At 37.6% G+C, this 26,234-nt stretch overlaps 1 protein-coding gene across 2 annotated transcripts in view; it reads right to left on the bottom strand.

Moving 5' to 3' along the window:
• TMEM108 (transmembrane protein 108) overlaps positions 1-26,234 on the bottom strand; it is a 312,965-nt gene that overhangs the window by 144,690 nt on the left and 142,041 nt on the right. Inside the window, exon 3 of one of the 2 annotated variants that reach the window (XM_003789399.1) lies at positions 3,179-3,260. In XM_003789399.1, coding sequence (XP_003789447.1) covers positions 3,179-3,218 — 40 coding nt within the window. In that variant the 5' untranslated portion in view covers positions 3,219-3,260. Of the gene's footprint in view, positions 1-3,178; positions 3,265-26,234 lie in introns of both variants that reach the window. The other variant, XM_012804930.1, reaches the window with a different exon arrangement.

Here is a 26,234-nt window from a genome sequence, read left to right as displayed (position 1 = left end):
GGGGTTGTGATGATGTGCCTTACCTTCCATTATTAAATGCCCCCCCCACTTTTTTTTAATTGTGATGTGGCTTTGGAAAGGCAGCCTTGATTATGTCAATTCTCTCCTGTGCAGAATGAGGTCAATATAATTAATGCCTCATTTGCCTTAATAAAGTCGTGAGGGTCAAATCACGGGAAAATGCTTTGCAAACCAGAAGGTCCTACACAAATAAAATGTTAGTTACGGTAGAGCTCCAGGGTAGGCTGCACTCAACTCTTCCAGACAGGAAGGCCAATAAGGGAACTGGCATCCTTTGTAGGTTTTCTACTTGCCATGTTATCTCACTCAATCCACCTTTGGTAGTGGGGTGGTCACATCCCATTTCACATGGAGATTAAGTAATGTAAAGCAAGCCACTTAAAAAGGGGTAAGACTAAAATTTGAACTGGTTTACTATTTCAAAAATTCAGGTATTCTTAATGCTAGCTTCACAGCTAATGGATTACTTAGGGTTCAACAAGAAAAATGAATGACAGTATTCTCGCTATCACCACTATCTTCAGGCTCTCAGTTGTTCTAAGGTATCATAGAAAATGTATTAAATGTTCTGAAAGGGCTAAAGCTGGTAGGATGAAACAATACGGCACTGTGGAGTAGAGCTCAAGAAATAAAAACCAAGGCAGAGACAGTTGGTTGTAATAGAAGTAAAAAATTAAAACCTCAGTTGCCCTCTTGCTAAAGACTATATCACTCAGCCCCCACTGGGCACATACGAGCCCTAGTGACTGGTGATTGTGACACGGTGATCCAGAAAGAGGCTGTTTTTTCTTTTCAATAGAATAAATGACAAAGATTGCAGTTCTAGTGGCCTGCTTTTCTTGAGCTGGCTTGGAGTGCTGTTCATGACAAAGAAGACACAAGTTACTTAGCTGCTACTCCAAGCTCCTTAGGTTTCATCACTTCCTGCTCTTCAGGCCCCAGCGATTTTTGTCGCATTAATAGTACAATGTGGCTTAAGTATTATTGAGACCTCAAAATTTAATTCACAATAGCTTTATAAGTTTGCCCCAGCATCACGGTGGTGAGCTGCCACGTAAGAAGTCTGACCACCTTGAGGCCACAAGGCTGTGCATAAAGTCCAAACTGAACGTGTGAGAAGGCTTCAGGGAGAGAGACATGCTTGGCCAGATCCTGCTATTGGAGTTATTCCAGCTCAGGTCCCAAATGATATGCAGCAGAGACTCTGCCAAGCCCTGTTCAAAGTGCAGATTCACGAACAAAATAAATGACTGTTTTTGCTTTAAGGCACAAAAATTGGAGTAGGGCTTTTTTTTTTTTTTTTTTTTTTGCCGTTTTTGGCCAGGGCTGGGCTTGAACCCACCACCTCTGGCATACAGGGCTGGCGCCCTGTCCTTGAGCCACAGGCGCTACCCTGGAGTAGGTTTTTTATGTAACCATGAATAACCAGAACACTCAATCATGTTCTTTTTTTCTAATTAAAATATATCAGTTTGTGAGTTACATAAAATAACATTGTAAGTTTGTGTTGACTCTTTAGTTCTCATATCCATTTTTGATATGGCAAAAACATTTTGTTTGTGGACAATGTACATATAGGCATAACTGAATAAATGGCTAAACAATGACATATATGAGTTATTAGAGGTGCATGCATGCCAATAATGTGGGTAGTTTGGTAAGGGCCACTACCTGTCTCCCAACCAGCAGGAAACTATGTACTCTCAGTATTTGCACTTCTCAGGGCTGTGTACCCATGTGTGTATATAAAATCCTATTTATCTTTTAAATGTCTCCTCTCCCATCAAGGCAGAGTTAATCCCTCCTTGATGGCATTACGTCTTCAATCTGGAAAGCTTTTTCTCTAACAAAAAAATTTATCTTTTTTTCTTTATTTTTTAAAAAAGCACCAAACCCACAGTCCCATAGAACACATGGAGAAAGAACATGCGAGCACCCCCATAACTCTTGGCGACTTTCCACCAGGCTGAAACAGGCTGCCGTGATATGTGTTTCAGGGATTAGAATTCAGCAGAATAAATGAGTCAATTAAAACACCCAGCCAGAATGCTGTCTTTAGATAAAGTGCTTTGCACTGTGAGAGCAACATAAACTGAATTACTAAATTTTAAGGGCTGACTGACTAGTGATTTGCATCTCAATCTCTTTGTATTTTATTCATTTTATTTTCTCAGCGAAAGTTAACAAGGAGCCACTCAGTGTAGGAAAGATAGGTACTTCATTCACCTCAGCACAGGACCAGACAATGAATTCCTAATTTTCTAACACAATGGCTTTGGTTAGACCTGGAGTGGGTAATGCCTGTTGTCCTCACTGGGTCAATCAGAACATCAAACTCACCAATTGTTATGGCCTTTTACCTTCCTCCAGTAGCAATTCTAATCTCAAAGGATATATAGTCACTAAAAGGCAACTGGTACTTTGTGGCAAAATCCCCCAAATGCAAGAGCAACATGCATAAAGTTATAATGGAACACTCTTTATGCTACCCCAAGAAGTCAAGTTTTCACCACGCCTTATCTGAGAACACGTGCAGGTATACTTAACATTCCAAGCCAAAGGCTGACAGTCACTGGATATAACAGGTTCTATGTGAAAAACCAGAAAACACAACCTACCACTTATCCCCAATGAGACACCTATAGAGCAGTGTTTTTCAACTTTTTTTTTTTTTAATCTCATGGCACACTTGAGCCTATAGTTACGCTTTCACGGTGCACTTAAATTATGTTGATCAAAAAAAAGAAAAACAAGACTAAAAAGAGAATATACTTACTGCGCCTTGAACTTCTTTCAAAACTAATTTAATTGATGTTCTTTAACAATTTTCACAGCATACCAGTTAAAAATCACTACTATACAGGGTTATGCTAGAAGACCACAAAACTGAGGGCAGCCACGTCATTTCATTCTCAAATTAACTATAGTTAACATGTCAACTTAGAATTATTATAATGGAGTCTGTGTTACAACTGATGTCCAAGGCATTAAAAAGATTTAATGCTTGATATTTTACCTAGATGAAGCAGAAGGAAAATTCACTGGCCTCCCTCTCTGACCCAACCCTGGTCTTCCTCTTAAAGTGTGTAAGTTTTTGACTTGGCAAACAATTAACTTTAGAATATTTTAGGAAAAAGGAAATGTAGTATTAACTTACTTAACAGTTGGCAATAGAGGGCCTGTAAACTTCTCTTCATGGTATCATCTGGTCCTGCTGATCCTCCAGTTTATTCATGATTCTGTCTAGGAAATTGGGAGGAGAAAATTGTTACATGTGAGGAACATAATTTAATAATCAGAAAGAACTCCATTCTAGGTGCTCCTGGTTGCAAAGCCTAAAATTTCTGTCTGTTAAGAGGAAAAATCTTAGACTGGATATACAACAGTTTAATTTACAATGGTCTGTGTTACCAAATTACCAACACATCAACTGATCAAATCCTGAAACTATACACCCCCCCTCGAAGGAAACTCTCATGGGCAGCTGGCAAGTGAGAAAACGGCGCCAGAACTTGTGTAGCCTTTTCATGAATCTCTCCCGAATCTCTAGTCTTAAAAAGAGAATAAAAAAATTCTTTTCTAATCTCATTTCTGCTAAAGTGCTCACAAACAAAAACAACAAACCAAACTAGAGAGCTTGAAATTATATGCTTTCAAATAACTTTTCTATGATTTTCTAATTGGAAGGATGTTTCCAGTGTGAAATATTTGAAAAATATAGGTAAACAGAAAATATACCTGAGAGTAAACAAGAAAATACATAAAAGTGATTGTTGCTCACATTTGGAGTCTCTCTTTAGCCTCCTGAGTGTGCACTTATATTGATGTTTTATTTTATGTATTATACATTTTAATTTCTCTGAAACATTTTCTTGTGTTGTTATTATACTATTATGTTACTAATTTATTTTAAATAGCAAATAATATTTCTTTAAGGTAAATTCCTAGAAATGGAAACACAAGGACACAACTTAAGACTTAAGAAATGTACATATTGTCAACTTCCTCTCCATCAATACCAGCATATTAGAATAACCATTAGACTAAAAACTTCCCAGTGAGGGAAATTTATGATTTCTTCTCATCTTTGCTAAGCAAATAGGTAACATTCTATCCTACTGATTTAATTTGCATTTTTCATATTTGTCATTTGTCTTTAAAAAAATTTTAATTCATATTCATTAACCATTATCTATTGGCATGCTGGTTTTTCTCATGACATCCCAAGTGGAATTGGTTTATCTTAATTTTTTATTGAGACATAATTTATACATAAAAATTTAGTCTTTAATGTGTACAATTCAGCAGCTGGTAGTATATTCAAAAGTCGTCCAACCATCACTACCACCTAATTCCAGAATATATTTATGACTCTGAAAAGAAATTCTTATGTTTATTATCAGTCACTCCCCATTTCTCCCTACCCCAAGACCCTGCCAGCTACTAATCTATTGTCTGTCTCTAAGGATTGTCCTCTTCTGGACATATTATATAAACAGAATCACAAAAATATGTAAGCTTTTGTGTCTGGGTCTTTTACTCAGCATAATGTTTTTAAGGTTTATTCATGCCATAGAACATGCTGGAATTTCATTTTTCTTATTTTTAAAGAGCTTTCCCTTTTTCATCATGGCAGAAAGACCCTTCCCTTAGTCCAAGATTATATAAATATTTGCTTATATTTTCTTTTGGTATTTTTTGTTTATTATACTCTAAATATTTTTGTATTCTTAGATTTGTTTTTGGACTTTATGTTTTATTTTTCCATTTGTTTATTCTTCCCCTAGAAAAATAAGCATTTAAGTTAAATCCTTGGTAGAGATAGTCCTTTTACTTTTTTCTATTTAAGATTTGTCTTGTTGTTCTTTGGTCTTAATTTTTCAGCCCAAATTAATCTTAAGATCATTTTATTAAGTTACAGAAAAAGTATTATTATAGTCAGAATTATCTCCTCTTTGCTTCCTTTATTTGGGAGAGATTTGATCTCATCAAAATCCAAATGTGGTAAGGAAGAAAATAAATATTTTAAAACTTGTTGCTCTGGAAATAAGGGGAGTACTCTTTTGGGGGGAAGGAAGTAAAATAGCTCCATGACTTGACTAGGCAAATTAACTCCTGACCTGCGTGATTTGTATGAGTAAGAAAGAGACAGAGATAGCTAAATTACTTTTCATTATAAAATAACAGGAGGTTATAGTTTCCAAATCTGGGGCTAGGGAAAAGGAGTAAAATCTTACTTTCCAAAAGGAACTGGAAAGGCTGAGGAATAATTAGAAATACTGAGAGACAGGAAAAGGAAGAGACAGTTCCAAAAGATAGCAGCAGGTGGGCCCTTGGACAAAGTGAAGAATTCTCCAAACAGATGCCCCATGAACCATAAGATGTTTAATATTTAATTATCCATTACTTCTTGTTTTATGCTTGTATTCATATGCTAAATTCTTTCTCTCCAATGCTTATCTATTACTAGTTCTGTCAAAAGCTTAGGAAAAGTCTGGCACAAAACAGCCTCATATTGGTGGTGCTTGACAGGGGTGATGAGAGAGAATACACTATGCCCCATGCAAAGGGTGACCCAAGAACAGTCAGAGGCAGTAGCCCCAGAAGCCATAAACATTGGTTAGTATCCACAGAGTGTTTAGGACACAGTGAGCATTCAATAAATGTTTAGTAAATAAACAATGAACAAATGAAATAACCGGAAAACAGAGAAACACATTCTATGAAGTAAACAGCACCCTAATACCAAAACCAGGAAAGGACCCAACTAAAAAAGAGAACTACAGACCAATTTCACTAATGAATGTTGATGCAAAAATACTCTATAAAATCTTAGCCAAAATATTATAGTTACACATTAAAAAAATTATACATCATGATTAAGTAGGCTTCATGCCAGGGGTGCAAGGCTGGTTTAACATATGCAACTCCATAAATATAATTCACCATATCAATAGAAGCAAACCCAAAAACTGTATGTTCCTCTCAATAGATGCAAACAACGCATTTCACAAAATTCAGCATCCTTTCCTAACAAGAACACTTAAGAATATAGGCATAGGGCACTTTTCTAAAGCTGATCAAAGCCATCTACAACAAACTGACAGCTAATATAATACTTAATGGAGTAAAACTGAAAGCTTTTCCACTTAGAACTGGAGCCAGACAGGATGTCCAATATCACCACTACTATTAAACATAGTACTGGAAATTCTAGCCAATGCAATCAGGCAAGAGAAGGATATTAAGGACATCCAAATGGGGGCAGAGGAGGTCAAATTCTCGTTCTTTTCTGATTATATGATTGTATATGTAGAAAACCCCAGAGACTCATGCACAAGACTCCTGGATATATTCAAGAAGTACAGTAATGTCTCAGGGTATAAAATCAATGTCCACAAATCAGTAACCTTTGTATATACCAAAAACAGCCATGTTAAGAAGCAAGGACACAATTAGCTTCAAAGTAAATGAAATACCTAGGAATATACCTAACAAAAGAGATGAAGGACCACAGTAGCTTCAAAGTAAATGAAATACCTAGGATATACCTAACCAAAGAGTAGCTTCACAGTAGCTTCAAAGTAAATGAAATACCTAGGAATATACCTAACAAAAGAGATGAAGGACCTGTATAAAGAGAATTATAAAACCCTAAGAAAAGAAATAGCAGAAGACATTAACAAATGGAAGAACATACCATGCTCTTGGCTGGGAAGAATCGACATTGTTAAAATGTCTATTCTTCCCAAAGCAATTTACAGATTCAATGCAACCGGCATTAAAATACCAACATAATACTTTGAAAAACTGGAAAAAAAAATAGTTCTTCATTTGGTATAGAACCAGAAAAAAAACCATACAGTCAAGGCTATTCTTAGTAATAAAAACAAGCCAAAGGCATCATTCTGCCAAACTTTAGGTTATATTACAAGACACAGTGATCAAAACAGCATGTATTGGCACAAAAATAGAGACATAGATATTTGGAACTGAATAGAAAACCAAGAGATGAAATCTCTCTCTAGTTGCCATTTGATCTTTGGTAAGCCAAACAAAAGCAGACACTGGGGAAAAGAATCCCTGTTCAATAAATGGTGCTGGGATCATTGGATAACCATATGTAAAAGACTAAAATTGGACCTGCACCTTTCACCACTTACAAAAATTGACTACAAAAATTGACTCCAGATGGATAAAAGATTTAAATCTAAGACATGATATGATAAAAATCCTAGAATAAAGTATGGGAAAAACTCTTGAGGATGTTGGCCTGGAGAAAGATTTTAAGAAAAGGACTTCAGTGGCAATTGCAACAACAACAAAAATAAACAAATGGGATTTAATTAAACTGAAAAGGTCTTGCACAGCTAAGGACATAACAATTAAAGCAAAATGATAATTTTCAGAATGGGAAAAGACACCTGCATGTTATAAATTGAACAAAGGCATGACAACTGGGATCTGTACAGAACTCAAATTAATCAACAAAAAAGAGCAACAATCCCATCACTGGGCAAGAGACATGAACAGAACCTTCTCTGAGGAAGACAGACAAACGGCTAACAAACATATAAAAAATGTTCATCATCCCTAATCATCATAGAAATACAAATCAAAATCAGCCTGAGATATCACCTAACTCCAGTAAGATTAGCCCACATCACAAAATCCCAAAGTTGCAGATGCAAACTTGGGAAATTCTAGCCAATGCAATCAGGCAATAGAAGGATACATCTCTTCTCTTGAGGATGTGGAGAGAAGGGAACACTTTAACACTGTTGGTGGGACTGAAAACTCATCCAGCCTCTTTGGAAAGAAGTATGGAGTATCTTCAAAGAATGCACATTAGACCTCCCATTTGACTCTGCAATCCCATTATTAGGCAACTACCCAGAAGAAAAAAAATCATTTTATCATAAGGACATTTGTACTAGATTATTTATCGCAGCTCAACTTACAATTGCCAAGATGTGTAAACAACATAAATGCCCATCAACTCAGGAAGGGATTATAAAACTGTGGTATATGTATACCATGGAATACTATTCAGCCATAAAAAAGACAGTGACTTATAATTCCTCTACTAGGTATATATCCAGAAGACCAAAAATCACACTACAATAAAGATATTTGTATCAGAATGTTCATTGCAGCCCAATTCATAATTGCTAGGTCATGGAAGAAGTCCAAGTGCCCATTAATCCATGAATAGATCAATAAATTGTGGTATATGTACACCACGAAATACTATGCAGCCATAAAGAAAGATGTAGACTTTACCTCCTTCATGTTTACATGGATGGAGCTGGAAAATATTCTTCTTAGCAAAGTATCTCAAGAATGAAGAAAAAGTATCCAATGTACTCAGTCCTACTATGAAACTAATTTATAGCTTTCATAGGAAAGCTATAACCCAATTTTAGCCCAGGAATATGGGGAGAGGGGAGAGGAGAGGAGGAGGGAGGGTGGGTGGAAGGAGGGTGAGTGGTGGGATCACGCCTGTGGTTCATCCTATAAGGGTACATGTGAATCTCTCTAAATGTAGAATATAAATATCTTAACACAATAACTTAGAAAAAGACATGAAGGCTATGTTAACTAGTTGGATGAAAGCATTTCAAATTGTATATAGAAACAGTATACTGTACCCCATGATAGTATTAATGTACACAGCTATGACTTAATAAAATAAATAAATAAATAAATAAAAAAGATGGTGACTTTATTTGTATTATTTGTATTAAGCTGGATGGAGTTGAAACACATTCTTCTTAGTAAAGTATCACAAGGATGGAAAAATAAATATCCAATGGACTCAATACTAATATGAAGCCATTAGACCATCTAATTCACACCCATATAGGAGTAAAACTCAAATCAACTCAAGTTGGGGACAGGGAGAATAAGGGGGATAGAGAGGGGAGCAAGGGTGGGCTTGGTGTACTCTCACTTAATGGGCACAATGTAGGGATGCATGGCATACCTTTTGGGTGAAGGACACAACTACAAGATGGATTCTACCTAACAAATTCAAATGTTATGAACTGGTTGTACCCTTACATTAACCTGAAAAAAAAAAAAAGAGCAAATATTTGAATTCCAGGGTTTAAGAAGGGAAAAGGGAAATAAACAAACAGAAAGTTAGAGAAATAATAGCAGAAAGCTTTTCAAATCTGGGGAAAATATAAATATCCAGGAATTGGAAGATCAAAGGCTTACAATAATATCCCATCCAAACAAGACCACATTAAGACATGTTATAATCAAACTATATTTTACTCAAAGACAAAGAGACAATCCTGAAAACAACAAGAGAAAAGAAGAAAATAACAGAAAAGAGAATTTTAATAAGGCTAGCAGATTTCTCAGCAGACACTTAACGGGCCAGAGGAGAGCAGGATGATATATTCAAAATGCTAAAGGAAAAACTCCTGCCAATCAAAAACATCATACTTAGCAAATCTGTCCTTTGGAAATAAAGGAGAGATAAAGACCGTCAGAGACAAACAAAAACTGAGGGAGTTCATCACTACCAGATCTGTTTTATAAGAAATAGTTCTTATAAGTTTTTTAAACTTAAAGAAAAAAGAAAGCACTAATTAGTAACATGAAAACATATGAAAGGATAAAACTTATTGGTAAAAGTAAGAATACAGTCAAATTCAGAGTACTCTAATTCTGTAGTGGTAGTATGTTAATTACCCATACATTCAGCATAAAAGTTTTAAAAATCAAAATTATTAGAAATGATAAAAGCTATAATTTTAAGGTATACACAATACAAAATGTAAATTATGACATCAAAAATATAAAATGTAGCAAAGTGGAGTAAAAGTATAGCCTTTTTTTGCAATCAAAGTTAAGTTGTTATCAGCTTTAAAAAGCCTATTATAACAAAACAAAAACCTATGGTAGATACACAGAAGATAAAAAGTGAGGAATCAAAGCATACCACCAGAGAAAAAACATCTAATTGCAAATGAAGGCATCAAGACAGGAAGAAAGGACAAAGGATCTATAAAACAGCCAGAAAACAATGAACAAAATGGCATAAATCTATAAAATAGCAAGAAATATGTATTGTTCTCTTTACCCCACTAATTTGGAGAGAGGTCCTAAAACCCTTGTAATTTTTTGACTGGTAAGGATGCTAGGAAAATCTTTTGTTCTAATATTTGGTCTGCGCACCAGTTCCTGACACAGAGTTCCAATGACCTTTGTAATTTTCTGAGTGATAGGAGCAGCTGACTCAGAGCTCTCAAAATCCCTTAATATTTCTGGGATGATAGGAACCTCTTTTGTTCTAATGAGACAACTCTTTGTGAGCTACTGGATGGGGGCTGGTCATAAGAAAGAGCAAATCATGATTATAAGCTTGGAGCTTTCAGCCACATCCTCTATTCTTCAGTGAGAGAAGAGGGGCTGGGGACTGAGTTAATAATCAATCATGCTTGTATGATGAAGCCTCCATATAAATTCCTGAACTATAGGGTTTAGAGAGCTTCTAAGGTGGTAAACACACTCACATGCTGAGAGGGTAATGTACCCCACCTCCACAGGGACAAAAGCTCCTGCAGTTGGGATTCTTCCAGACCTCACTCTGCATCTCTTTATCTGGCTATTCATCTGTATCTTTTATTATACCTTTTGTTAGTAAACCAGTATATATATGTAAAGTGCCTTCCTGATTCCCATGAGCCACTCTAGCAAGTTAATCAAACCCAAGGAGGAAGTTTGATTTATAGTCAGTTGGTGAAGAACACAGATGACAACTGACAACTTATAATTGGCATCCAAAGTGTACGTGTGTGTAGTGGGAGGTAATCTTGAGGCATAGAGTTCCTTAACCTGTTGGATCTAATGCTATCTTCAGGTAGATAGTCTCAGAACTGAACTAAATTATAGGATACTCAGCTGTTGTTTCTTGTAGAATTGCTTCATGTGTAGGCAAATACTCCTACATATTTTGTGTTAGAAATGATGTGTGGAGCTGTACAAAGCAGAGGGGAAAAACTTTTTTTCTTTTAAAAGTCCTTGTCTGTCAATAATTACCTTGAATATAAATGAATTAAATTCTCAAATCAAAAGGCACAGAGTGATTAAGTGGATAAAGAAACATGATCCAATTATATACTGCCTGCATTAGATTCACTTCACCTTTAAGGACACACATAGACTGAAAGTGAAGGGATGGAAAAAGATATTCCATTACAAATAGAAATAAAGTAAGCAAGGAAAACTATATTTATATCAGATAACTGTAAAATGATGCAAAAAGGTCCTTATATAAGGATAAAAGGTTCAATTCATCAAGAGGGTATAACAATTGTAAATATATATGCATCCAACATCGGAACACTAATATATATAGAAAATCTTATAGATATGAAAGGAGAGATAGACTGTAATAAGTAGTAGGGGACTTCACTGCCTCACTTTCAATGGTGGACAGATTATCAAGACATAAAATCAAGAAAGAAACCTAAACTACACATTAGAACAAATAATGTACATGTATAGAACATTCTACCCAACTGTAGCAGAATATACATTGTTCTCAAACACACATTGAACATTCTCTAAGATAGACCATATGTTAGGCCATAAGACAATGTGGCCTTAACAATTTTAAGAAGAAATCATATCAAGTATCTTTAATTTCCTCAAAAGGGAATTAAAAGGTAAGTTAAAAAGTATCTTGAGAGAAATGAAAATGGACATAATTTATGGGCTGCAGAAAAAGCAGTTCTAATAGGGAAGTATATAGCAATAAATTACATTAAAAAAGAAAGATCTCAAATAAACAACCTAATTTTGTATGTAAAGGAAATAGAAATAAAAGAATAAACTAAGGCAAAGTTAGCCGATGGAGAGAAATAAAAACAAAGGCAAAAAAATACAAAAGCAGAAATAAATGAAATAGGGACTAGATTAATGAGACTAAGAGCTTTTTAAAAAGATAAAATCAGTAAATTTAGAAAAAAAGACTCAAAATCAGAAATGTAAGAGCTATAACTAATCCTAAAGAAATACAAAAGATCATAACAGACTACCATAAGCAATTATATGCCAACAAACTGAATAACCTAGAAGAATTAGATACATTTTTAGACACATACAATGTACCAAGAATGAACCATGAAGAAAAGAAAATCTGAACTGACCAATACTGCATAAGGAGATTAAATAGTAATTAAAAAAAAACTCTCATCAAAGAACAGGACCTATGACATCACTACTGAACTCTATCAAGCATTTATGGAAGAACTGATACCAATCGCTTACAAACTCTTTCAAAAATATTAAGGCCAGCATTACCCTGATACCCAAGCCAGACAACTACAGAAAAAGAAAACTATAGGCTAAAATCTGTTTTAAAATGATGCAAAAATATTCAACAAAATGTTAACAAATTATATTCAACATCACATTAAAAGAATTATTCAACAAGGTCACATGAAATGTATCCCAAAGATGGAAGGATAGTTCAACATACACAAATCTTTAAATGTGATACACCATGTTAACAGAATAAAGGACATAAACCATATATAATCATCTCAATGGGTTCAGGGAAAAGTATTTGACAAAATTCAACATCCTATCACAATAAAAACTCTCAATAAATTAGGTATACAAGAAATTTATCTCAACACATTAAAGGCCATGCATGATAAACCCAAGGCTAACATCACATTCAGTGGTGAAAACTTGAAAGTTTTTCCTTCAAGATCTAGAACAAGACAAAGATGCCAATTCTTGCTGCTTCTGTTCAAAAGAGTACTAAAAGTCCTAGCAGAGCAATTAGGCAAGAGAAAGAAATAAAAGGCATCCAAATTGGAAAGGAAGAAGTTAAATGGCTCTGTCTGAAGACATAATCTTATATATGAGCACTGAAAACTCTAAAGACTTTACCAAAACATTCTTAGAATTGATAAACAAATTCAATAAAGTCTTGGGATTCATAATCAACACACAAAAATTATCAGTACTTCTATATACTAAAAACAAATTACCTAAAAAGTAAATCATGAAAACAATCCCCCCAACAATTTCAGTATAAATTTAATCAAGGAGGTCAAAGACCTATACATTGAAAACTATAAAATGTTGATGAAAGAAACTGAGAAAAAGGAAGACATAGATAAATGAAAAATATCTAGCGTTCATGGATTGGAAAAATTAGTATTGTTAAAATGTCCACACTACCAAAGCAATCTAAAGATTTAATGGAATCCCTGTCAATGACAATCTTCTTACTGAAATATAGAAAACAATCCTAAAATTCATATGAAACCACCAAAGACCCCAAATAGCCAAAGCAATCCTGAGCAAAAAGGAACAAAGGTGAAGGCCTCATACTACCCTGACTTCAAAATATGTTACAAAGTTATTGTAATCAAAACAATATGGTACTGGCACAAAAACAAACACACAGACCAATGGAACAGAATAGAGAGCCTAGAAATTAATCCATGTAGTTACAGTCAATTGATTTTTAACAAAGGTACCAAGAAGGTTCAATGGGGAACAATAAATAGGGTTGAGAAAATTGGATAGCTACATGTAGAAAGAATAAAATTAGACCCCTACCTCAGACTGTGTAAAAAATCAACTCCAAATAGATTAAAGTTGTTTTTTTTTTTTTTTTTTTTTGGTAGTTTTTGGTGGAGGCTGGGTTTGAACCCACCACCTCCAACGTATGGGGCCAGTGCCCTACTCCTTTGAGCCACAGGCACTGCCCAATTAAAGATTTATATATAAGACCTGAAACTTTAAAATTACTAGAAGAAAACATAGAGGAAAAGTTCTATGACATTGGCCTGAGAAATAATTTTTGGATATCACCCCAAAAACAAAGGCAACAAAAGCAAAAATAGACAAATGGTATTATATCAAACTAATAAGCTTTTGCACAGCAAAGGAGACAACAGAATGAAGAGACAATCTGGAAGAAAATATTTATAAACTGCACATTTGATAAGAGGTTAATATCTACAATATATAAAGCACTTGAACAGCTCAACAGCAAGGAAACAAAAAGCCCCCCAAATGGGCAAAAGATATGAATAGACATTTCTTAATTGAAGACATGCACATAACTAACAGGTACATGAAAAAAAAATGTTCAACACATCAGGAAAATGCAAATTACAACCACAATGAAATATGACTTCATACTTGTTAGAATGGCTTATCATCAAAAAGACAAAAGGTAAGTGCTGGTAAAGATGTGAAGAAAAGAGAATTATACACTGTGGTGGTGAGAATGTAAATTAGCACAACTATTATGAAAACAACAGGGCAGTTCCTCACAAAATGAAAACTAGAACTACCATATAATCCAGCAATCCCACTAGCAGGCATAGACAAAGGAAAGAAAGTCAGTATGTCAAAGAAGTACCTGCACTTTCATGTTTATTGTAGCAATATTCACAATAGCCAGGCTATGGAATCAATCTCAGTGTTCACAGTGGCTGCATGGACAAGGAAAATGTGATATACATACATAATAGAATACTACTCAGACGTAGAAAAGAAGGAAATTTGTCATTTATGACAATGTGGATAAACCTGTAGAATACTATGTTAAGTGAAAGAAACCAAGAGCAGAAAGGCAAATTCTTAATAATCTGGCCTATATGTGGAATCTAAAAAAGCTGAACTAATAGAAGCAAAGAGGAGAAGGGTCATTACCTAGGGCGGGGGGAACTGGGAGAGTTTATTGGAAGGATACAAGTTTCAGTTAGACAGGAGGAATTATTTCAAGAGATCTATTGTACAACATAGTGAGTATAGTTAACAACAATGTATCGCAGTCTTGAAAATCACTAAGCATAGATTTTACGTGCTCTTACCAAAAACATAATGTGGGGCAATGCGCATGCTAATTAGCTCAATTTAGCCATTCCATAATGAACACATATTTCAAAACATAACATTGTATGTAATAAATATATATAGTTTTTGTCAAATAAAAAAATTTTTTTAAGAGAAAAAAAGAAAAAGGAGAAAGGAAGATGGTGAAAACATCTAACCAAACATATAGAGATGGTGTCCAAGTTGGGGGACCTTACTGATAAGAACAGTGAGCCTGACAGAACCTTCCCTCTCCCTTGAGTTCAAGTGGGGCAGTCATACCACTTGCATTTAGAAGGAATGCTCCTCACTTTCTCAGAACCCTAAAAATGTTCCAATTAGAAATGTCTATGTAGTAAGAAAATAGCAACGAAGAGCTCAAATGAAAAAACTCTATTTGATATGCAAATTGACTTGAAATGACAAGTTTATGGAGACTAAATAAGGAAGAATAGCCTGGAAATCTCTAGTGGGGAAAATGAAAGAAGATAGATTTGGGGGAGGGGACTGCTGGCCCTATCAAACATGGAGACATACTAGAAAGCCTACACAATTCAAAATATTTGAAATTGGCACATGAATAGACCCAATGATAATACGGAAACTTAGGACAAAGGCAGCATATTGAATCAGTGGGGAAAAAGAGGAACATTTTTTTTTTTTTTTTGAGACAGAGCCTCAGGCTGTTGCCCTGGGTAGAGTACCTTGGCATCACAGATCACACCCTCCAACTCCTGGGCTCACGTGATTCCCCTGCCTCCACCTTCCAAGTGGCTGGGACTACACGCACCCGCCACAACACCCAGCTATTTTTTGGTCGCAGCCATCATTGTTGTTTGGTGGGGCCCGGGCAGGATTGGAACTCACCAGCTCAGGTGTATGTGGCTGGCGCCTTAGCCGCTTGAGCCACAGGTGCCGAGCCAAAAAAGATGAACATTTTGACAAGTGCTGAAATAATTGCTGAGCAATATGGAAAAAGGTAAGATTGTACTCATTCCAAATACCATACACCAGCACAAATTCCAACTGCATCAGATTTAAATGTAAAAAAATTAAGCACCCAAGTGACAGAAAAAACCACAGGTCAATTCTTCTATTACTTTCTAGTAGAGAAGCTTTGCTAATTTTGAATCAAAATCTAAAGCAATAAGGAAAAAGACTGATAAATTTTATCACACAAAAGTTTTCTACATTTAATAAAATACAAAGTAAAAATACAAATGAAAAACCAGAAAATATTCAACAGGCAAAAAGGTTAATATCCCCAAAATTTCTTCTTCTTTTTTTTTTAATTTTTTCTACAGTTTCTTTGTAATTTCCAAATCAATGCACAAAGCTCTTGTGGTCATTCGTGGGCATGTAGAGACTAATACCAAAGCATATGTTCCCAGCTGAGGATGAAAGGCCACACTCTCTACCTTTTAGTTTCAGCTTTCACACTGTAAACAAATGTCCTTTCCACAGACTATTTAGTGACTTATTTTTTCAATTCATGTGGCTTTTTGATTTTCCTGTTAAAAATGGCTCTGAAGCATCATGTTGAAATGCTGCCTAGTGGTCCCAAGCACAAGGCAGCTGTGATGTGGCTTACACAGAAAATGAGGGTGTTAAATGAGCTTCATTCAGGCATGAGTTATAGTGCTGTTAGTTCTGAGTTCAATGTTAATGAATCAACATCTATTAAACAACGTGTCTTTCAACTGAAAGGCACATAAAACAAGGTTATGTATTGATCAGTGGACAAAAATATTGTGGGAGGCTCACAGGAACGCATCCTGTGGAAAAATGGTTCCATGTTCCCTAATTCAGTGTTCATGGAGACTTTACAGAACCTAATTCTGTGAATGACAAGAGTTGATTCTATTTGAATTGAGATTTACAGTATCCTGTGAGGAAAGAATGAGGATAACTAAAAGTCCAGGCCAGCAGTACAGCTTACACAGAACAGAACAATAGCTTTCTGATGAGAGAAGATGTGATTAAGCTGGTGGCCAACATGCCTTAGAGTCCCCTCAGGGAAAAGAATGTTGGGGGAGGAGACCAGGAGGGTTGACACAGAGAATACAAACCTCCCTGTTGTTACTTCCAGAAGTAACAACATTACAGACCTATGATAATGTCGGGAAAAGAACCTATGTATGTCTCTGTTTTACATGAACAGAGGGCTGTAAACCCCATGAAGACAAGGCGCTTGCCCTTGAGCTAGTTTCTTAACTTCTCTGATCCTTGAATGTCTTATTTGTATCAGGGGTGAGAATGGTGCCAGGTGTACTTGCTGCAAAGATTGAGACAAAGCAAGAAAAGTTTTTGGCCCAGGGCCTGGTGTACAGTGAGTGCTCAAGGCAAATAAGCAGCTGTCAACCAAGGGAGAATGTAAGATATGAAAGGCCAGAATGCTCCACCTCTCTCTGAGTTTTGCGTCCCCAAATCCAGAAACGAACCAAAGATTTAGCCCCTTTTGTTAAATCTAGTGTTTTTATTTAAATTAGATTTATAAGGTACTCTTAGGGGGTTTAAATTGAATTTTAAGATTCTTAGTAGTATTTATGATTTACCTCTGTCACCTTTAAAAGGAATCTGAGGAAGATTTCAACTAGATTCATCTGGTACAACAGAATTATTAACAAGTCAAAGCACAATAATGACTTCAGAAAGATTCAAAATAACGTGACCAAAGTGGGAATTAATTTCACTGTAAAATGAAATGGGACAATACATTTCCCTAGGAACTTCCTGAAAAAGGCCAAATGTTAGTGTCGTGTATTTCTTGATGCATAAACAGAAGTACATTTTTTTATTTTGTCGTCTTTTCTGCCACCAGCCTCTAAGAAAAGACCATTAGACATATTTTTGGTAAGCCTTAGTATCCTCCTCAGCAGTTTCACAGAATATGAACATTCTTGTTATGGCTATTATTTATCAACATAAAATAAAAACTAAGGCCATTATGTTCGGTAGTAATTTAGGAAAAGCATTTCACTGAGTAGCCCAGCACCATGGTGGAGGGAAAGAATGAGGCAGGCCTGCCACTAAGCGGGTGTTCTATGTGACCCAGGTGAGTTAATTTTTCTGGGCTTCAGCTTTCCCATTGATAAATGATACTGACATCTCAATCAGAGGATTGCTTAGAGAGTTACATGAAGTAAAGCACCTACTGTGTGCCTTTCTCCTGCGCTAATGGGGTACAGACAGGCTGCTTTTGGTTATTTGGGGAAAACAGAAGGAAGGGATATTCTGAAGTTACCCCAGGGCCTCAGCACTTTGCCCTGTCAGAGAGCAATGGATGACTCAGGAAGGCAAACAGGAGGGTTCGCAGGCTCACCAACAGCATAAATCACAAATGCGTACATGTGTCCACAGGGCTGGGTTGGGGTCATAATGGTGTTTTTAGTCAAATTCTTTGGATATGATGATTAAATTCGGGCATACACTTCTGCAGAGAAATACATATGGTACTACTCTTAGGATATCGTTTCAAATTTTTGCACTTTTGTACAAGAACTATTTCACTCTCCCCTGAACTGTGATCGACAGTGTGAGCACAATTACAGCGACTGTCTCTGTCTTAGTTCTGGGAACTTATATGGAGAAGTGGGGAATACAGTGAACTAGAAAGCCAAAGAGAATGAGGGATTTTGGCTCCAGCCAACTGTTAGCAGCAAAACAGGTCTTTTTTTCTTATACATTTTTAAGATAGATAATTGCCTTAAAAATTCTTCCCTAAATTCTCAAGAGAAACCAGAAATCCAGACACTTAGATGGAATCTCTCTATTTCAAAAAATACTGGCAATTAATTCATGTGGGTCAAGATTACAAGCCAAGGGAAAGTGGACTGTGAGTTCTGATTGATAGAAGCTTTCCTAATGCACAGCCTGGTGGACACTTCTCTAGCAAGCTGAAGAGGAGAGCGCCTGTTCCAGGAGAGCACTGACCTGAGGGGAAGCCAGAGCAGACCCCTACGTTCCCGGAGCCCTCCAGCTTTGGGCTGGTGCCAAGGCTGTCACTCAGTATGCATTAAAGGTAAAATAAACCAAAAATGGCCTTCAACAGAGCTCCTTCCCTTCTCTTCCCTTTCATATTTCCTTTTCTGAAAAATAAAAGAGAGGCTAAATCCCAAACAAAAGGGAAAGATTGTTCATCTCCTGCTAAGGAAAAACCTACAAAACGAAACCAATTAATGTGAATTCGGCTGGAGGACTCAGCAGTAATTGCCGGAGTGCTCCTCAAGAAGGGCAGCTGGAGTCGATTTGCATGTGTCAAGGGTGGGTGTTCTGCTGTCTGCGCCACGGAAGTCAGCAACAGGGTAAAAATAGTACCAGGAGTTTGATGCTTATTAGAATGACACAGACCTCCTTCTTCCGGCATTAAAGTGTATTAAGCCTATTTATCTCATCTGAGGAGACAGGAAGGTGCTTGTGTGAGGTGAAGAATAAGTATCACACTTCCCTTTTTATGGCTGTGGTGTTAAAGACTGAATATTGAGGTCAGGGAATTAAATGATCTTGTTGAGATGCCAAACGCTAAAGGAGTATGTTCTATCATTCTGACTGCACTGCTTATGAGAAAGATTATTTCTTGTCTACAGCAAACTATTCATTTTTCTTTTTCCTTTTCTAGTGCCTGAAAAACATCTTCAGAAATTGAATTTAAGGACCTAAAAAATATGTGTAGTTTGTTTGGCCAGCAGGCATTTGTCCTAAAAGATATGCTGATGTTTTTACAGTGGAAAGGGAAGCAAGTCCATACGAAATAGACAAAACTCTTACCACAGTGTCTTACAGGTGGGAAGCACATTTAAACCCCAAAGGCGTATTTTGAAGAAGCAAGATATTTCAGTATGAAATTATTCACCATACTCATATATAAATGTTATGTTTGTGTTACTAAGTGGTATGTTGGTAATATAAATAAATACATTTTAATTTTTACCTCTAATCTCAAATTCTTTCCCTCTCCATTCCCCTTCTTTATCTCTTCTCATTCCACTTGAATCTACACAAAAACTTTTTAAATTCTTGAGCCAGTATGAAGACAGTTTTTTTTTCTTTTTTTTTTAGAGACAGAGTCTCACTTTGTCACCCTCGGTAGAGTGCTGTGGCATCATAGCTCACAGCAACCTCTAGCTCCTGGGCTTAGGCGATTCTCCTGCCTCAGCCACCTGAGTAGCTGGGACTACAGGTGCCCGCCACAATGCCTGGCTTTTTTTTTTGTTGTTGTTGCAGTTTGGCCAGGGAGGGGTTTGAACTCACCACCCTCAGTATATGGGGCCGGCGCTCTACTCATTGAGCCACAGGCACCGCCCCAGAAGACAGTTTTTACATGTGGTTCCAGTTCAATCTTTCAAACTTCATCATTCATGTCAAGTGGTTCTGCAGGATAAACAGTCCATTGAAAATATGGCTGGAATAAAAATCATAATGAAATGAAAACATACGTGGACAAGACTGGTTTGGGCCAACATAAAAATAGACACAAACATCACCTGAAAAATATGGACCTCAGGTCACTATTTAAACTTGACTACTCCCACAGTGAAGTTCATAATATTCCAAGCACTTCTGATGAGTTTCATTTTTATGCCTTGCTCCAGGGAGCATGAATAAAGCAATGTGCTTAAACTCACCTGTGAGGTAGTTACATAGCTTTATATGATTATGTTGACAATTCTACTTTGCTTTGATGACTGGAAGGGGTAGATGTATCTGGAAATGCCAAGATTGGTGGTTCCCCAAATGAGATTATGGGCAGACTCTATTTTAAATTAACTTCTAGGCCTTTTCCTTAGGAATTCTAATCCCCAGGTTGTAGAAGGAGGCAATTTAAAAAGGTTCCCAATATGGCCGTCACAATCAGCCAGGCTTGAAAACTAAGAACCTAATCTACCAGTTCTTAACTCTGAATGAACATCAGTACAAGGGAGAAACACGCCAAGCCTGTGACTTGCCTCATCTCAGATCAAAGACATTTTGGATTGCCTGAAGGAATCAGGAAAGCTCCGAAGTGATTCTACTATACAGCTGGGTCAAGAACCAGGGATCCTAGCCCCAGCCTCAGAGAATACTAGAACCATGGCAAGGCCAGGCCCATTTATCCTCTTTCCTGAAAGTGGCAGCTTTATGGGAGATGAAAGAAGTGGGATGATAAATGAAAGCACATTTGCAAGTTATATTCAAAACAGAAAAGGAGTGAGTCAGTGTTTCTTAAATATTTGGATCCCCTGCCTTTCATGCAATTCAAGTTTTAGGCACATGAGCTTTTGGTGCTCTTTCACTCAATCTCTGACTTCAATAAAGCTGATCTCACTTGTCCCTGCTCCTTGCTTCACTGGGATGTCTGGAAGAATGAGGCAACAATGACTGTAAGGGTGACAAGTGAGGTCCAGAGGGAGTGGGAAGCCACACACAGACTGAGAGCTCGGCATGAGGCTGAAACAAGCCTCATCTCCAAACCTCGGATTCCCTGGGTGGAGAGAGCATTCCCCTTTTCTAAAGACTGACTCTACAGAGGGAATAAAGGAGGTGAGGCTGCAAATTCTGAGTGGGAGGAATGGGAGAGAGACTTCACTGAAGGTACCTCCCTCTGTGCCAGGGACCACGGCAAATTGTACAGAGAAAACAAGACAAGAAGATACAGTATACACAGCAGGGAGCCAGGAGATCCATTTCTCCAAAAAATACTGAGTGCCATAACTTAACAAGTACTAGGCTAGTAGCAGAGGTTAGAGCTGAGAATAAAAACAAATGAGACGTGCTCCTTGTCCTCAAGCATCTTGCAGTTTAGCAGGAGAAAGGACTATCTTGTTAAAAATCACTATATCTAGCTTTGCCTCTAGTGGGTGTATTGGACAACTTACATTATAACAAGTTAGAAAATGTCTTACCCTTCTTGAGTCGCAATGTCCCTAACTGTAAAACAGGTGTGGTACCTACATTGTAAGGTTATTTTGAGAATAAAATGACATAACACATCCACATAGAGTCTGGAACACAGAAGTACAAGAAACATATCCTACCTCTTCAGAAGAATGAAAAATAATGTCCTTCAGAGAGTAGCAGGACAAGGTTTTTGAAAGAAGTGGAATATGAATCAACCTTGAAGGTTAAGAAGGATTTGGGTAGGAAAAGAAGGAAAAATGCAAAGGCCCTAAGTAGGACAGTGAAGCTAGAGTTTGAAAATCAGTAAATGACACAATAGAAGGCCCCTACTTACTGGCTGCTGTAAAATTCTACAACAATGCAATTTTGGATATAGCATGGTTGGCTCTCTCAGAGGTGGAACAAAGTTCCTATCATCCGTGGGAGGGAAGGACATACTCGGCAAAGGACAAAGCTGAAATGGAGGTTGGGTCCCTAAAACTTAATCTCCCCAGATCAGTATAATTAAATAAATGCCCACCAATCACAAGGTAGCTGGAGAGTCACTGTCCTGGAAGCCCCAGCCAGCTTCATGCCCCATCAGTGTTCACGTAGCATTATATGGCCACCACTAGGTGGTGCCAAACCCAAGTTTAAAGCTGGGCAGATTTGGGTCCAGCAGGGGCATCCTCAGACCACAGCAGCACCCAGAAACTTGATAGAAATAACAAAACTACCAAATCAGAAACTCCAGGGTGGGGCCCACCAATCTGGGCTTCTGTAAGCCCTGTAGGATGAGTGTGCTACAGTGTGCGAACCCCTGCTTCACACCTCTGCTATGGCAGAGTTTTACCCTACAACTGCGACATTGGACAAATAATTTCCATCTCTAGAGGATCGATAAAATGAAGAAAGACGTAGCTGGAGCAGAAAGACCTATCTCCAAGATCCCTTTCAATTATAACAGACTATAATTCATCAAATCACCAGTGGGGGAAATGTTTACATTTCATTATTTCAAATGTATTGGTGTTGGCATTCATGGCTCTTGTTGAGAGCACTTACTGTGGTGTGTTTTGGTTTTAACGGCTAATTTAGAAATGGTACCTATCTCCATTGTTTGGCTTCTTAGGCTGGAAACGATCATCTATGAGTAACCTTCATGGGGGTGGGGGGGTATTAAAGCATGGGCTTTGTGAGCAGAAAATGAACAGAATAATTGCAATGCACTTCTCGTCTTTGTTGTTGTTACAGACAACCAGTAAGAACCAGACTTTTCACTGAATTAAAATTCTAAATGCAGACAGCCAGAGTTGATTTAAATGATTAAATCCTGGAATAACTACTTTTAAATAAACCTCTCATCCAGAACCTAAAAGATTTAACGATGACAGCCAATACTTAAAGGTAATTCAAACATGTAAGCCATTGCTGCCTTGCGAATTAGCCCAAATGAGGTCTAAAATTCAGAAGTCTAAAAGTTGAAGAAAATTGAGTTACACCTCAAAGAAATAAGACTGGGGATAAGCCTGGAGTTTAATAAACGATTAGCCATCTGTTTTCCAGTGCTGTCCCTCCTTAAGCTGTTGATACACAAGGAGACTCAGAGGCAAGCTTTGTAAATTAAAATGTAAGTTCTGTAGAAACGTGTGGCATTCCTTATGCTTCGAATAAGGCCAGACACACAAACCGTTCTTCAATCTACTGGTTAAATCAAAGCCTGAAGGATCCTGCAAAATTGACATAGGTGGTGCTATCCAGTAGAAATTTTCTGTGATGAAAGAAATGTTCTATAAATTGTACTAAAACAGGAGCTACTAACTACAGGTGCCTACTGAGCATTTATTTAAAACATGGCTAGTTTAACTGGGGAACTGAATTTTAAATTATAATTACATTTAAATAGCTACATGTGGCTAATGGCTACCATGTTGGACAGCACAGTTAATACAGGCTGGAGAAATTATGTGTGTTGGGGGGGCAGGGCAACAAAAGAAAGTGAAAGCAATGAGTGGGCAATACAGAAAACTTGTCTGTAATTTCTGACCTGTGAATTGGCTCATGGAAGAGTAGAATTGGGTGGCCAATGTTTCCTAGCCTCTGAATTCCTTTTGTTTTCCCTTTGATCCATAAAAGGCTGTGGCGGCAGCCGCTGAGGCAGGGAAGACTGAGTTTCAGATTCCGGGAGAAGAGTCTGCATTCCTCTCCCACCAGGAACAAGGTGGTGTTGAACCCCTGGACATCACGGCTGGCAGGAAAGTGAATGCAGGACAGGCAGGGATGACAGCTGCTTACAGAAGGAAAAGCACCGAGGTGCTCAGGACCTCGCTCTTGTCTGAGCTTGCTTTCTGGCTCAGGCCTTCATTTATTCTCATATTTTCCAACGCTAAGTGCCAGCCCGGTTTTTTAAATTTTCCTTTCTCAGGGGACACTGCACCAAGGACTGACCCTCAGGGATTGAGTTGGGCCTTGAGGAATAGGCTTACCTCAAAATAGAAGAAATGCTAGGAAGAAAGTGCTGCTTTGCAAAATGAAATGACTAAATGCGCCATTTAACCTTAGCTTAAAAAGATGTGCCCTTTTTCCTCTACTCAACCTAGGGAAGGAAGACTGTTGTCATTTATGTGATACGAGGCCTACAATGACAGCTTAGTATTATGCACTCCTGTGACATCTGACAAAATCCGGAGGGCCTCAAATGGCCTAACTTCTCAAGTTCTCCTCTCCACTCTATTCCTAAGGATAAAATCACCCTGCCAAACAATCCTTCTCACCAAAGGGACCAGGCACAGTTCCTGCTTATCCTTGGTACTGCTGTGCAGTTCCATGAAAAATTTAAAAACAATCAGATCCTCCTGAGGGAACCAGGGGACACCCTATCCTCTTGATACCATAAAACCTGACTCCCACAGCCCCTGGTTTCTCATACTGTTCACAAGTGCAATTACGGGTGGCCTGAATGGTGTTCAGCATCCTCCTCTCTAAGCTATGACTGTATGTGACTAATGAACCACTGTTGACCTCATTTATTCAGTGTTGGGTGTTGTGTTTGCCCATTCCACAATCCTTGTCACCTTAGGGCAGAAATCCCTCCCTCATCAATGGGGTGAACTAGAGGTGATTAAAAGGAATTATACGTGTGCGTTTTTATAAACTCTCATAAATAATTTACCAATTGCTGATGAACCAGATACCATTTATCTATACGTAGGACAACTCCTATCCTTCTGCAAGTTCCCTTGTACCTTAGGACCATGAAGCCTGAAAATGCCATGTTTTAACAGCTTTGTTGTCAACATTCCCATTAGATCCCACCAAAGACACTTGCGAGACATTGAAAGATGATAGGGAAGAGAAGCTGTTACTCTTAAGTAGCAGCTATTGAACAGTGATAGATAAGAGATGAAAGGTTTTTCCAGAAGCTTCTAAGAGAACCACCCATTTGAATGCCATGAGAAGGTAAGATCCTTAATGGCCACTTCCCTATGGGTCCTTCATGTCTGAGTTTCTGAAATTTGCTGCAGTAGATACCATGGTACCCTTGTTCATATCCTTTTGGCTTCACCTCTGATTTTAGCCATGACTGCATGACAGCTCCGCCCAGGCTTCAACTCACATCATGATGGCAACATCCTCCCTGAAGTGCAGGCTACGCATTTCCACTTTCTCTTGTAGGGTGCCTCCAAGCGTTGCAAGTACCACCAGAGTTATCTTGGTCCACATAATATGTGCAGCTCAGAATCACAGAGAATTAATATCCTTGGGGAAACTCTTAGGAGCCAATAGATAAATCCTTTTACTTTCCAAACTTTGGAGGGACAGTTCTGGAAGGTACTCTGTATGAGTCTCCGTAGATTCTAATAGAATCAACCTCCTACTTCCCTAATGTGACCTCTCTAACACCCCCTCCATTGGCCGTTCCTCTTTCCGCACTCTACCACTGCTGATTCCTAACATCAGCTCCCAAATAAACTCTCTTGCCTTGGGCTCTGCTTTGGGACCATCCAACCTAAGACCTGTTCTAGCCCTTTCCAATCTTCACTCCTCCAGCCCTCCAGAGGTTGTACAAACCTTTAATTCCCTCTATTAAAATGTTGCCTACTCTTCAGACCTAGAATGACTTCCATTTTTCTGATCAAACTATGACTAATATACTGTAGTTATATAACAGTATTCACATTACAACATTTTATTAATCTGTTACTCTGTGAATGGGATATACATATTGGGCATGTCTCCATTTTTTTACTTTTGCTATCATCAGGGCATTGATTTCTAGGGAAGATATCACTAGTGGTTTTGCCAACAGCCATTCTCTCAATTTCCCTTATTAACAAAAGACAATTTTGGTCAACCTGACAATGTACCTGACACAGCTCTTAATTTCCTAGTCTCCCTTGAAGTTAGGGAAGACATAATTCTGGCTAATGAGAAATGAACAGAAGTCTCCTTGGGATTTCTAGATAAGTTTTGCCTGTCCTATTGGTCCTTTTCTC

Source organism: Otolemur garnettii, unplaced genomic scaffold (genome assembly GCF_000181295.1).
Source record: "Otolemur garnettii isolate 467f Iridium unplaced genomic scaffold, OtoGar3 scaffold00032, whole genome shotgun sequence".
Taxonomy (NCBI): domain Eukaryota; kingdom Metazoa; phylum Chordata; class Mammalia; order Primates; family Galagidae; genus Otolemur; species Otolemur garnettii.
This window is presented reverse-complemented; position numbering and strand designations above follow the sequence as displayed.